The sequence below is a fragment of the Euphorbia lathyris genome, chromosome 2 (genome assembly GCF_963576675.1).
Source record: "Euphorbia lathyris chromosome 2, ddEupLath1.1, whole genome shotgun sequence".
Classification (NCBI taxonomy): Eukaryota; Viridiplantae; Streptophyta; class Magnoliopsida; order Malpighiales; family Euphorbiaceae; genus Euphorbia; species Euphorbia lathyris.
This window is the reverse complement of record NC_088911.1, coordinates 86,380,936-86,394,176: the sequence shown is the minus strand read 5'-3', so window position 1 is coordinate 86,394,176 and position 13,241 is coordinate 86,380,936. Positions and strand designations below refer to the sequence as shown.

The 13,241-nt window shown below is 36.1% G+C and overlaps 2 protein-coding genes across 2 annotated transcripts; one reads left to right on the top strand and one right to left on the bottom strand.

Annotated features, from left to right (window-relative positions):
* The first annotated feature begins 944 nt into the window (after positions 1-944).
* LOC136220659 (beta-galactosidase 15-like) lies at positions 945-4,945 on the top strand. Its single transcript, XM_066008458.1, has 17 exons — positions 945-1,105; positions 1,192-1,287; positions 1,361-1,473; positions 1,554-1,620; positions 1,718-1,810; positions 1,921-2,064; positions 2,151-2,239; positions 2,314-2,419; positions 2,502-2,589; positions 2,669-2,787; positions 2,871-3,032; positions 3,117-3,316; positions 3,400-3,512; positions 3,591-3,700; positions 3,787-4,023; positions 4,116-4,598; positions 4,678-4,945. Exons 1-17 carry the CDS (start codon positions 950-952, stop codon positions 4,783-4,785), a joined length of 2,484 nt encoding a protein of 827 aa, XP_065864530.1. The 5' UTR covers positions 945-949; the 3' UTR covers positions 4,786-4,945.
* A 316-nt stretch (positions 4,946-5,261) lies between these two features.
* LOC136217201 (uncharacterized) lies at positions 5,262-6,352 on the bottom strand. The gene is made up of 2 exons (XM_066003794.1): positions 6,127-6,352; positions 5,262-6,046 (listed from the first exon to the last, which is right to left on the bottom strand). Exons 1-2 carry the CDS (start codon positions 6,350-6,352, stop codon positions 5,262-5,264), a joined length of 1,011 nt encoding a protein of 336 aa, XP_065859866.1.
* Positions 6,353-13,241: the final 6,889 nt, after the last annotated feature.

Below are 13,241 nucleotides of genomic sequence, written 5' to 3'. Positions count from 1 at the left end.
TTGTTTTTAGATTTAGAATTACAAAAAAAAAAAAAAAAATCTCTCATATTTTACAAGTCATACTATCAGATTTTTTTTTTATTATTATGGAGGTTAGGCGTCAATCCCTCCTTTTTCTATTGATTAAAAATCATATTTTTTATTTATCTTTTTCCGTTTTTGCTATTTTCTTTTTCGAATTTTCTTGGCTGGAAATCTACTTATTACTGTTATAAAAATTCAAATATTAAAAGATAAAATCCTGCGGCAGCTTCCAAAAATATCTCATTAACAAAGTTATATAATAGTAATATCAAATAGTAAATGAGTTTTTTTTTTTTTGATAAAAAATAGTAAATGAGTTGATCAATAATATTTAGATAATAAAAAAAGAAAAGCTGGATAATATCAAGGGATATTATTAAATTAATAAAAGTGCAGCACCTTCAAATAAGGTGAATGGATATAAAAGGATAATATCAAATTATATTCCTTCATGTAACTGTTTGTACTTTTTTTTTTTCTATATGATTTTCGTTATCTATAGATTAGTTACTGACTTGAAAATTGTCAAATTAAACATTCCTTAAGAAGTTGAACTTCTGAAATTTCTGAATATCTGTTTATTAGTTTTATCATTGAGGTTAATATACTGTTTTATTGGAGTTATATAATTTTAATTTAAGGATAAGTACGTCAATCTCCCATCCCATGCTGTGGAGAAGTAGACCTATATCACCAAACCGATATCATGGATAATTAAGATAGTTTTTTTTAAAGAGATAATTAAGATAACTTGCTTGGAAAAAAACAAAGAGATAATTAAGATAACTAACTATTATATTTTAGCAATTCTACTTAATCTACAACTCTTCTTAAATTCTATCATTTGTTTTGATTGAGTCTCTACTATAAATATCATAGACTTGAAAACTTTCTACAAAAAATAATCCGTACAAAGTTAATTGAGATGATGGGTTTTTCATATTCTGTAATTATTTTACTAGCTATTTGCTCAATTGGTTTTGCTTTTGAGGTTAGCTATGACGGTAGAGCTATTAAGATCGATGGAGAGAGGAAACTAATCCTTTCTGGTTCTATTCATTACTCTCGTAGCACTCTTGGGGTAACTTTACTTTTATTAATCATGCTTTTTTCTACTAATTAATTAATCTTAATAAGAGCTTAATGTTCGTGATATTTGTTTAATAGATGTGGCCGGATCTAATCAGAAAATCTAAAGAAGGAGGTCTTAATACTATTGAGACTTATGTTTTTTGGAATGCTCACGAGCCTGAACGACGCAAGGTTAATTTAATTTAATATTAGTGTAATAGTTGATATATATATTTAAATATTCTAACTTTTATTTTTTCATCAGTATGACTTTTCTGGAAATAAGAATCTGGTTAAATTTATCAAAACCATCAAGCATGAGGGACTTTATTCAATTCTGAGAATTGGACCATACGTTTGTGCCGAATGGACTTATGGGTAATTCTTTTATTTTAAATAAGCTACTGTATCATAAATTTTTTCAATTATTAATTTTGTGACTATTAATATTACTTCAGAGGATTTCCAGTTTGGTTGCATAACTTGCCAGGCATTCAATTCAGAACTAATAATGAAGTTTATAAGGTAATTTATTCAATTAATTATGTAAAATCTTTTTATTTTTTTTTAAACTTTCATCTAAATTTATTAATTTCTTATTTTCTCATTTTCTGAAATCTAGAAAGAGATGCAAACCTTCACAACATTGATTGTGGACATGATGAAACGTGAAAAACTTTTTGCATCACAAGGAGGGCCTATAATCCTTGCTCAGGTTTGTTTATTTTTTTCTCTTATAATTAATTAAATTTTCTTAACCCTTTTTCAATTATTATTTAACCATATATACTAAATACTAAAATATCTTTTTCTTTTTTAAAAAAGATTGAAAATGAGTATGGAAATGTTGAATGGGCTTATGGAGATGGTGGATCTCAATATGTGAAATGGTGTGCTAATATGGCTGAAAGCTTCAAAGTTGGTGTTCCCTGGATTATGTGCCAACAAAACAATGCCCCTGCCCCTATGGTATTTTTTTTTTATTATTCCATTCCAATATTTTTTTTAAAAAATTTACTATTATAATTAAATTTTTATATTCTTAATAAATTCAGATTAGTGCTTGCAATGGTTATTATTGTGATCAATGGTATCCTAAGAGCAATAGCACTCCTAAGGTGTGGACTGAGAATTGGGGTGGCTGGTAAGATTTAATTTTGTTTATGTAACTTAATTCTTCTTTTTAGAATTATTAATTAAATTTTTTTAATTAAACAGGTTCCAAAATTGGGGAGACAGAAATCCCCATAGGGCTGCTGAGGATATTGCATTTGCTGTTGCACGTTTCATCCAACTTAAAGGAACTGTCCATAATTACTACATGGTTAGTACTGTATTTAATAATTAATCATAATTAACCCTATAATTTCATCATATGATTAATTACTAGCAATGGTTTTAAACAGTACCATGGAGGCACCAACTTTGGTAACACTGGTGGAGGCCCATACATCACTACATCATATGATTATGATGCACCACTTGACGAATTTGGTGAGATTTATAATATCTATAATCTTATTCTATTTTCTTAATAATTTTGATTAAATTAATTAATTAATTATTCTTCTAGGTAATTTGCGCCAACCCAAATGGGGTCATCTTAAAAACCTTCATGAGGTTTTGAAATCAATGGAGAAAATTATCACATATGGTGATGTAAACACTACTGATTACCATGACAGTAAAACTGTAAGTTCTATTTTCCTAATCCCTTTCTGTTACTGTTTTATTTATAACTATTTACTTTTTTATTTATTTATTTTAATATCAAGGTTTCCATTTACTCACATAATGGGAAGAGAATTTGCTTCTTTTCAAACATTGATGCTCAAAAAGACAAGACCTTGACATTTGAGGGCAAAGATTATATCATTCCTGCTTGGTCTGTTACTATCCTTGATGACTGCAAAACTGAAGTTTACAGCACTGCCAAGGTGATTAATTATAATTAATTAATGAATTAATCAACACTAATAATTAAAATAATTTGCTTAACTTTATTTATATTTGTGGTATAGGTGAATGCCCAAACTGCTATTATGGAGAATAAGATTGAGGATTGGAATGGTAAATTGGAATGGGAATCCAGACCTGAGAAAGCACTTCACATTAATCCTAGTACTGGATTAATTAAGGGAAGTACTTTGGCTACTAATCAGCTTTTAGACCAGAAAGTTGCTACTAATGGTACTAGTGATTATTTGTGGCTTTTGACCAAGTAAGTGTACTTTTATTTATTTATTCATTTTAATTATGAATATTGTAAAACAATTTCTTATTATTTTGAATTAATTAATGTAGCTATTACCATAATACATCTGATCCAAATTGGTGCAAAGATGATAATTATATGGTTCTTCATGTGCAAACCAAGGGACATGTTATTCATGCTTTTGTTAATGGAAAATATGCTGGTACGTACTTACTTAAATCCATATTATTATTAACTTTTTCTTTTTTTGAATAAATTATAATTTTTAATTTACTTGCAGGATCCCAATGGGCAAGAGGTGGTAATTACGAATTTGTGTTCGAGAGGGAGATTAAATTGCACCAAGGCGAAAACAGAATTTCCATAGTCAGCTCTACTGTTGGACTGCACGTAAGTTATAAATTCAACAATTAAATTTCACTATTAATTTTTCATAATTTGATATAAACATTTTATTTATTTTATTTGTTGGATAGAACTATGGTCCTCATTTTGAAAACATAGACACTGGAATTCACGGTCCAATCCAAATAATTTCAAGAAGCAAATCCGGTTTCCCAGATGTTGTAAAAGACATATCTTCAAGCAGATGGGTATACAAAACTGGATTACACGGGGAAGACTTAGGACTTCCTCAAGTTGATCCTCACCACCACCTCTACTTTTATTTCGGCAGGAATAATAATTGCAACCGACCCTTCATTTGGTACAAGGTAATGCGTAGTGCAGTGTAATGTAATGTTCACTTGGTCAGTGACTGACCAAATGATATGTTTATTAATTTGAAATTTGTTTGTAAATGTAGACAACATTCAAAACTCCATCAGGAAAAGACCCAGTGGTAGTGGACTTGATTGGAATGGGGAAAGGAACTGCTTGGGTGAATGGGAAAAGCATAGGCAGGTACTGGCCAAAAGCAATAGCTCCAGGAAGTGGGTGTGGTCATTGTGATTATAGAGGTACATATGGTCCAAGTAAATGTGCAACTGGCTGTGGAAAGCCTACACAAAGATACTATCATATTCCTAGAGACTGGTTGAATGAAAAAGCCAATAATCTTGTTTTGTTTGAAGAACTGGGAGGAAATCCTCAAAATATTACCTTCCAAACTGTTACTGTGGGTAAAGTTTGTGGAAATGCTTACCAAGGCAAAGTTTTAGAGTTATCCTGCCAAGGTGGAAAGACCTTTTCTGATATCACATTTGCTAGCTTTGGTTCTCCTAATGGTGCTTGTGGATCTTTTACTCAAGGGAATTGCCATGTTGATGCTTTGCCCATTGTTCAAAAGGTTAATTTTTTATTTTTCTACTACCCTCTGGTTAATTAAATATTAATTAGGTACTAATTTTGGTTTAATTTTTTTGCAGGCTTGTTTGGGCAAGGAAAAGTGCTCTCTGCTTGTGTCCAAGGATTCTTTTGGAGCTTTGAGTTGCCAATCTGATACTTACAGGCTGGCTGTTGAAGCTGTTTGTTAAGTTTTAGATCAGGATATTATCTTAATGTTTTAGCTAGCTAGATTACTAGATTAGTCATAGTGGGATTATTCCCTTTGATTGTTCTAGAGTCAATAGTTACATTTTTGTTATGTTTTTCAATTCATTCAACTCTCTTTCTTATTATATATGGAATTTAATTTAGAAGTCATCGAATTTTGTAGCCTTTTCTGTTATTCGGGTGTCCGGTTCTCTTTCTGATTGTTTTCCTTGGTTGGCTACTCTCCCTATTTTATCAATGATGTGCTTATTTAAAAGAAAAAGATAACAATATAAATTTAAATTCTCAAAGATAGATTCTATAGTCCAACTAAACCGAAATTTCATAAGTTTATGAGTAATGTTTCTTATTACATTTGATTGATAGAAGAAACTGTATAACTTTCAGTGGACATGGCAATGCAGAGCAATAATAAGAAATCCACATTATTCGTCGAGATTTTTGCACATTTAATTAATTATTTCTTGCAAACAATTCCATATCCTGCAGATGAGGTATGGGTGCAGTCAAGGGTGAGATAGTTCATCATGGAAGAGGTTTCTTTCTTCTCTTGGGGAGAGAAAATGCAAGATTTGCACTCTGATGAAAGAAGAGATGCAATTCTGTAATTTTCCTCACCTCCTAGAACTGGCATTGCAACGCCTGGCTTTGCTGGGTTCTCAAAATCAGGCCTATAAGTCCTTCCTAAAACTCCATCTACCTTAGGTGAAAGGTTCATGAACCTGAACTGAATCTCCAAATGTACAAAGCAATCATCAGCAGGTATTTGATATTTATGGATCCTATCATCTTCTTTAGTCACAGGCACCACATTCACCATAATCTCAGCAGCATCCTTGAGTGTCAGAATCACACTGTTCTTGCTTGAAACTCTCTCAACTTTCACATCTTTCTCTGGAGAATACCACGTGGAAAGGGATCCTTCAGGAACCACTAACTCTTCCCCATTGTAACTGAACTTCAAATGGTCAATCTCAGCATCCCAAGTTGCAGCCTTAGTGGCCTCAAGAGTGAATGAATGAGAGTTGAAAAGGATTCCCAGAGCTTGAATCCAAGTGAAGTCCCTGCTTCTGCCTACAGGCCTGTGCCCGATGAAACCGCCGTTAATCTGAAGATCAGAATCTGATACTAAGCTGAAATGTTGGTCACTCTTTCCATGGAAATAGAAAACAACACCATCTCCACCAATGAAACGGGGATCGAAGCATGCTGAGCCTGGGGTGTCACAGTTTGCTTTGCGATCTGATAAGAAAGTAATTCATATCATCTATATTATGTGTGAAAAAAGGAAGGAAATTAGGAGATAAATGAAATAGTCTTACGCTTGCACTGAGAGTAGCATTGAGGAGAGTTACAGTTGACATAGCAGACCTTAGCTTTGGGGTCTTCAGAGGATAGGCTGGGGCATTCGGCAGGGCACTCTAAATACTTGGCCCCGCATCGGCTGGTATGGCTGCAATAGTAAGACTCGGCATTAGTCTGCTGTATAATGCCTGCAAGGAAGGCTGCCAGAAGGAGAAACAAACAGCTCCTGCTTAACATCTTCATATTTGTGTTTAATGTTACAACTTAATTAGAATAGAGTAAGCAAGGCCAATGATGCAAAACCCCCTTCTTCTTGGGGTATATATAGTGTTTTTGATGCAGGAATTGGTGTGCATTTGATATCTGTTTATGTTGTTAATAGCATAGTTTGTGATTTACTCTATAGTTTATGACATTAGAAGCATGAACATGGGCTTAGTTGAATACTTTTGTATATATAGATTAGGCGTTAATTTACTGATGCCTTCAATTTGCAAAGTGAGGAACTAATTGAACGTGATTAGGGAGGAGCATTTTGGAAATCACTCAAAGCTACCAATAAAGAAAATTATAAGTATATCAACATTTGATGTTATGTATATATATATTTCCATGTAGTTGATTCTACACGTAACTTGCATATACAAAAAGTAGGCAGATAGAAGATAATAGAGGTACCAATATGTAGAGGAATCGGAATTGCTCAGGGTAAATTACACCCATGTCTATACATTGTGGGATTGAATTTTATATTTTTTTAATGATGGTACTCAATTTTAACCATCTCTTCAAAAAAAACCCATTAATGACCTCAAAATGAAAACATTCAAGAATTAAAATGATGAGGGCATCTTGTCCCTGGACGCGGGGCGTGAGAGAGGACACGCGGGGCGTGAATCCGGAGCCAAGAGAAAGGAGGAAACCACGTGGGAAAAGGGGTCTCTTAGGCATTCCACGCGGGGCGTGTTGTCCAGCATGCGGGGCGTGGATCGAACCTTCAAAGAGAACCAGTTCCAGGAGCTCATGTACGCGGGGCGTGCCTCCTAATACGCGGGGCGTGCCTCCTCATACGCGGGGCGTGTCTCCTCAGGCGCAGGGCGTGCAAGACCACTTTCGGAGCATTCAAACTCAGAGACGCTTTCACGTGGGGCGTAGTACGTGACACGCGGGGCGTGTTTCAGCTGAAGAATACTTCCTCCCCAAGTTCTCCATACTTGGGACCACTCCCTATTTACAACTCTACCACTCCTTATTTACAAGCATGCCACCCCTTTACCATTAACCCTACTTTACCCTTTATATTTGTATCTTAATTAGTAGATAGTTTACCCTTTTTGTAATTTGACAATTAGGTTTTTGAGATGCTATAAATTCATCTCTTTCTCTTTGTAATAAAAAAACTTTTATGAAATACAATTTATCATCTTCTTCCTTGTGAAGTTTGTTAAGGTTTTATCCTTCAACAATGGGGATTTCACTATTCCTATGGATTTAGTCCATGAATTAGGATCCACTCCTTCTAGTTTAGCTAGATAAGTTGTTAGCCTTTGTGAGTTTACGGTTTAAAACTCTCAGTGGATTCCGCGCTGCATCATTTGGTATCAGAGCCGATCGTTTTCCTTGAACGGAGACTTCTTTCGACAATGATTCAACCGAGTTATTTACAAGCTTTAAAGGAACGTCTTGAAGCCGAGACAATGGAGATGAGGCTCCAATATGCCGAGATGTTGAGAAAGACAAGAGAGAACTTGGAGCAAGAAGAGATGGAGAGGCTCCAAAGGGGAACCCGAAATAGCCGGAGACGACAACGTCGAGCCCAACGGAAAAGAGATGAGGAAACCACTATTTCACCTCCTAAAGATACATCGCCAATCTTTTCTCCTTTACACATTGAAGAGGTAAATCCAAAGCTTTCTATTCTTGATGTGGAAGTTGTGGGTATGCCTACTATTAGTGAGGATGGGGTTGTTTGTGATGTTGCTTGTGATGATAAAGTAGATTTAGATTCTTCTTGTGAATTTATTGATAATGAAATTGTGGAGGAAGATCTAAATTCATTTATGGATGAGGAGGAAGGGATGGTTGTATGTGAAAACATGGGGGAGGTTGACTTTGTGTGTACTAAGAATGAGAAAACCCATGTGGCAAGGGATGCTCCTTTTGTGTTTGATGAAATGCCCCTTGAACATAACTTCAATGAGATGCTTGGTGAGAGGGAGGAAATCACATTATGTGTAGAGATTGATGGCTATGGAGATGGGAGAGATGTTGGTGGTTCTACCATGTTGGGTAGTAGTATGTCTTTTGAGTCAAGCGGCTTAGCACGTGGGATAGTCGGCTTGAGCTATAGAGAGAAGCACGTGGAAACGATAGGTCATGGGAAGAGACGGAATGAGGATGGAGAGGGAAGTGAAATTCCGTATGGTTAAGAAGAAGATGAGCTAGGAGAGGAGATTGATGGAGAAGGGAACTTTGACATTGAACTCATTATCGATGGTGAGCTTGGCTATTATGAGCGAGAATTCCGGAAGGGAATGGAGGAAGGTGGTGACGTGGGACCAACATCCAAAGATGGAAAGTATGTGTCCTTCAACGGACAACCACGGGGCATTCTACCTTTGGGGAAGGTACCACGTGACATTGCATGGGATCCCGGAGGTCGTATGCTATGTCTTCCTCATAGTTGCTTGAGCTTAAAGGAAACGGGTGAAGAATATGTTGTGACGCCTCTAGGAAGAAAGGAGATTCCTAGCACACGCACATTAGGAATGAACCGAGCCTCTCACTTGGTAAATTCGGAACTTGTTATTTTGTTCTTGATTGAGGTGCATGTGTTGGGATATATGTTATGTTTGTTGAGGGGACATCAACCCTATGAGGAGTCAATGAGGAGTGATGTGATGATGAAGAGAGTGAGCTTCAAAGAGTATTTGGTGAATGGGAATGGCCGTCCGGATGATGTAGAGACAATGGAAGAGATTCAAGAATGGCGGGATAGTGGCCAAGTTAGTGATGAGGCGACTCGAGAAGCCGCGAGATTGTTGACCCAACACAAAGAAGGAGCCGATACAAGTGTTCTTGGGATCACCGCGAAGTGGGTTGACAAGTGTCGTCAGGACATCCCATTTGATGTCGGCTATGAGCGGAATAAAGTTGTGATTAATGTCCATGTTTGTGAAGTGGACAAAGAGGAGATCCGGGGTTGGTCGGTTAGACATGTCGTGGGAGTGTGGAGGAGCTTCCAAGACATTGGGACGGATTGGTTTGATGAACTTCGTCGAGATATTCCGTTCGATGTCGGTCGGATATTGAGGCGAGTCTTATGGGGGATGAGCACTGAAGGCAAGACACGAATTGAGGTGTGGGAAGAGTGCATAACGAGAGGAAGAAGCCGACAATATATGGAGTGGCTAACCCCTACTGAGCACAAGTCTTGTTCTATAGTTGAGTTGGGGTCCAACTCTTTTGAAGAAGAGGAGAATGATGAGGGCATCTTGTCCCTGGACGCGGGGCGTGAGAGAGGACACGCGGGGCGTGAATCCGGGGCCAAGAGAAAGGAGGAAACCACGTGGGAAAAGGGGTCTCTTAGGCATTCCACGCGGGGCGTGTTGTCCAGCACGCGGGGCGTGGATCGAACCTTCAAAGAGAACCAGTTCCAGGAGCTCATGTACGCAGGGCGTGCCTCCTCATACGCGGGGCGTGCCTCCTCATACGCGGGGCGTGTCTCCTCAGGCGCAGGGCGTGCAAGACCACTTTCGGAGCATTCAAACTCAGAGACGCTTTCACGCGGGGCGTAGTACGTGACACGCGGGGCGTGTTTCAGCTGAAGAATACTTCCTCCCCAAGTTCTCCATACTTGGGACCACTCCCTATTTACAACTCTACCACTCCTTATTTACAAGCATGGCACCCCTTTACCATTAACCCTACTTTACCCTTTATATTTGTATCTTAATTAGTAGATAGTTTACCCTTTTTGTAATTTGGCAATTAGGTTTTTGAGATGCTATAAATTCATCTCTTTCTCTTTGTAATAAAAAAACTTTTATGAAATACAATTTATCATCTTCTTCCTTGTGAAGTTTGTTAAGGTTTTATCCTTCAACAATGGGGATTTCACTATTCCTATGGATTTAGTCCATGAATTAGGATCCACTCCTTCTAGTTTAGCTAGATAAGTTGTTAGCCTTTGTGAGTTTACGGTTTAAAACTCTCAGTGGATTCCGCGCTACATCATAAAATTGTTTAGAACGACATTTACCATACATTTTTTATTTTCTAAAATCACATTTTTTTTATCTTTTTCTTCTAAAAATTCACTCTCTCTCCTAACCAAACAACACTAAATGGCCACAAAACAAAAAATTTCAAGAATTAAAATTTCTTAGAATATCATTAACTCTTCGAGTTTTTATTTTGAGGCCATCAACGGTCGTTTTGAGGCGTTGAGTGACCACCCGCGTTAAAAAGTGTAAAGTTCAGTGATCATACCATTAAGAATTTAAGTTTAGTGGCCACAATATTAAAATGGATAAAGTTCAATTATCATGAGTATAATTTACCCTATTTTATTAATACAATTTATTATTTGAAATTATGAATAATTGCAAGAACATTTGAAGAAGTTATTAATTACTCTCTCTATTCTTTTTTATATGTCGTTTAAGGTCCATGTGAATATTCATGTGTTCACCAATAATAATACAACATTAATTATACTATTAAAATGACTAATTTACCCTCAATGCCTCTCTTCTGAATTTCTAATTTCTATGCAAAAATTCTCTCTCTTCCTAAATATCATGACTTATTTGGGATTATTTGCATTAATATTAAACTTCTCTATCTTGTCATAAATAAGGGTAAAATGAAAAAAATATTTCTAAAAGTGCATTGATAATACGAAACGACATATAATAAAGAAAAAAATAAAAAAGCTAAAACATTGTATAATAAAAATAGGAGGGAATAGTTTGTATAGTAGAAATATCATAAATAACAAAATTCAAAAGTTTAGAAATATTGCAAAAAAAATATTATTAGTTAGGATTTTTTTTTTCTCAGCTGACTTAGGATATGCTTAAACTTTATTCTTTAAATTTAGAATTTTTATTATGAATTATGATTATGAAATAGTTACTAATTAATTTGAAATTTATTTCATGCATCTTATGATTAAGATAATGGATAACCTATGCATTATATGTTAAATTTTAAAAATGTTAATTATTGACTAAAATATCTTCTAGCTCTTTTATGCAATTTTATTAACCTGGGTTGAGAGTTTTGGTGAGGACCCCTTAGCTAGGGTGGTTCAGAGGAAGGAGGTCAATCTTTTAGGCTGGTGTAGGCCGAGTGAAGGTGTGGTTAAGCTCAACACTGATGGTTCTTGTCTGAGAGACGGGAGAATTGCTGCAGGAGGGGTCCTTAGAGACGATGGAGGCAGGTGGGTTTCTGGCTTCTCTCAGAATTTGGGTATTGGTTCTTCCTTTTCTGCAGAGCTTTGGGGGATTCTCTCTGGCCTGAAGCTGGCTAAGGATCTAGGGGTGAAGAAGCTTCTGGTTGAGTCAGATAACCAAGAAGCGGTTAAAATGATTTCTGAGGGCAAGTCTGTTTGTCGGAATAGCTTGAATATTATTAAAGGCATTAAAAGGATTGAGTCCTCCTTTGAGTCTATTAAGTTTGTTCATATTTATAGGGAGCAGAACCGCGTCGCGAACCGTCTTGCAATGGAAGGGCTCTCTGGTTTGGGTCTTTCTACATTTTCTTCTCCACCGGGCTTCATTTCTTCTTTGATCTTGGAGGATGTGGTGGGGGTCAGTTTTCCTAAGCTGATCCTGGGTTGAGTTGTTTTGTTTGTTTGTTTTTTTTTCTTTCCTTCCCTACCAAAAAAAAAATTAACCTATCGTGCTCTAGGGTTGTAATGCTCTTTTATGCTCTAGGGTTTTATGTTAAATTTTAAAAATGTTAATTAGTGACTAAAATATCCTTTAGCCCTTTTATACATTTGCCTTAATCTATCGTGCTTTAGGCTGTAGTGCACTTTTAGGGGGCGTTTGGTTCGGGGTCTTTAGGAATGAGAATGGGAATGGGAGGGTTTCATTCCTTTTGTTCTTGTTTGTTAAAAAAAAAACATATTCCTTTTACCCATTTTAGATTATGGGTTTACCCCACTTTAGGTTAAGCCATTACCCCAAGCCACGTAGGAAATTGGATTTCCTTTACCCTATTCCCTTTCCTAAACATATCCAAACACATTGGGGAATTAATGTTTATTCCTTTCATTTCCTTTAGTTTCCCTTTCTTGATTCATTTTCCCTTAACCCTTGTGAACCAAACGCTCCTTTATATTTATCTTACAGTCGTTAAGATAATGGATAATTTGTGGCCTATATGTTAAATTTTAAAAATGTTAACTATTGACTAAAATATCTTTAGCCCTTTTATGCAATTCCCTTAGCCTATCATGCTCTAGGGTTCTAGCGCATTTCTGTGTGTTGGTGAGAAATTTTTGTGTACCTGTTCGCTTGTTTCGATAAAAAAAAATAGTGGAATAAGGTATTGATTAGTTGTGGCAGAGGTCAAAATTAACTAGGGATGAAAGGTTTGAAATCGAAGTTAAACCTAACTGGAGAGGAGGAGGCACTTATGCCACCGAAAAATTAGTGGATAGACTTCTCTTTTCAAGGGTAAAGTTTATAGTCAATGTTAGAGCAGCCCGACGCCCTGGGAGGCGCCAAGCCCTCGGCACCAACAATGCCTTCAGAATATTTATGTAATGTTAAAAGTTATCCTCCCCTTTTTGCAGCGGCCATGGCTGGCTGGTGCTTTTTTCAAAGTAATGTCGTTTTAGGTTGGAATCAAATTGAAAAAATGAAGGACGAGAATGCACTGTCCTTATTCATGTCGCAAGAAAAGCTCCCACCCCCCTTTCTTTTTTTTTTTTTTTTTTTTTTGCAAAAATTTCATTTTAATTCCTATTTTATCTTTCTTTCTTTCTTGTCTCTTTCTCTCCGACCGCCACCTCCTTTAATCTTCCACCACCATCAAGTAAGTCTCTCTACTCTCTTTCTCTTATTTATTTTAATTAATTTAGGTTTTAAATAAATTAGATTTGTTTTACTTAGGTTTT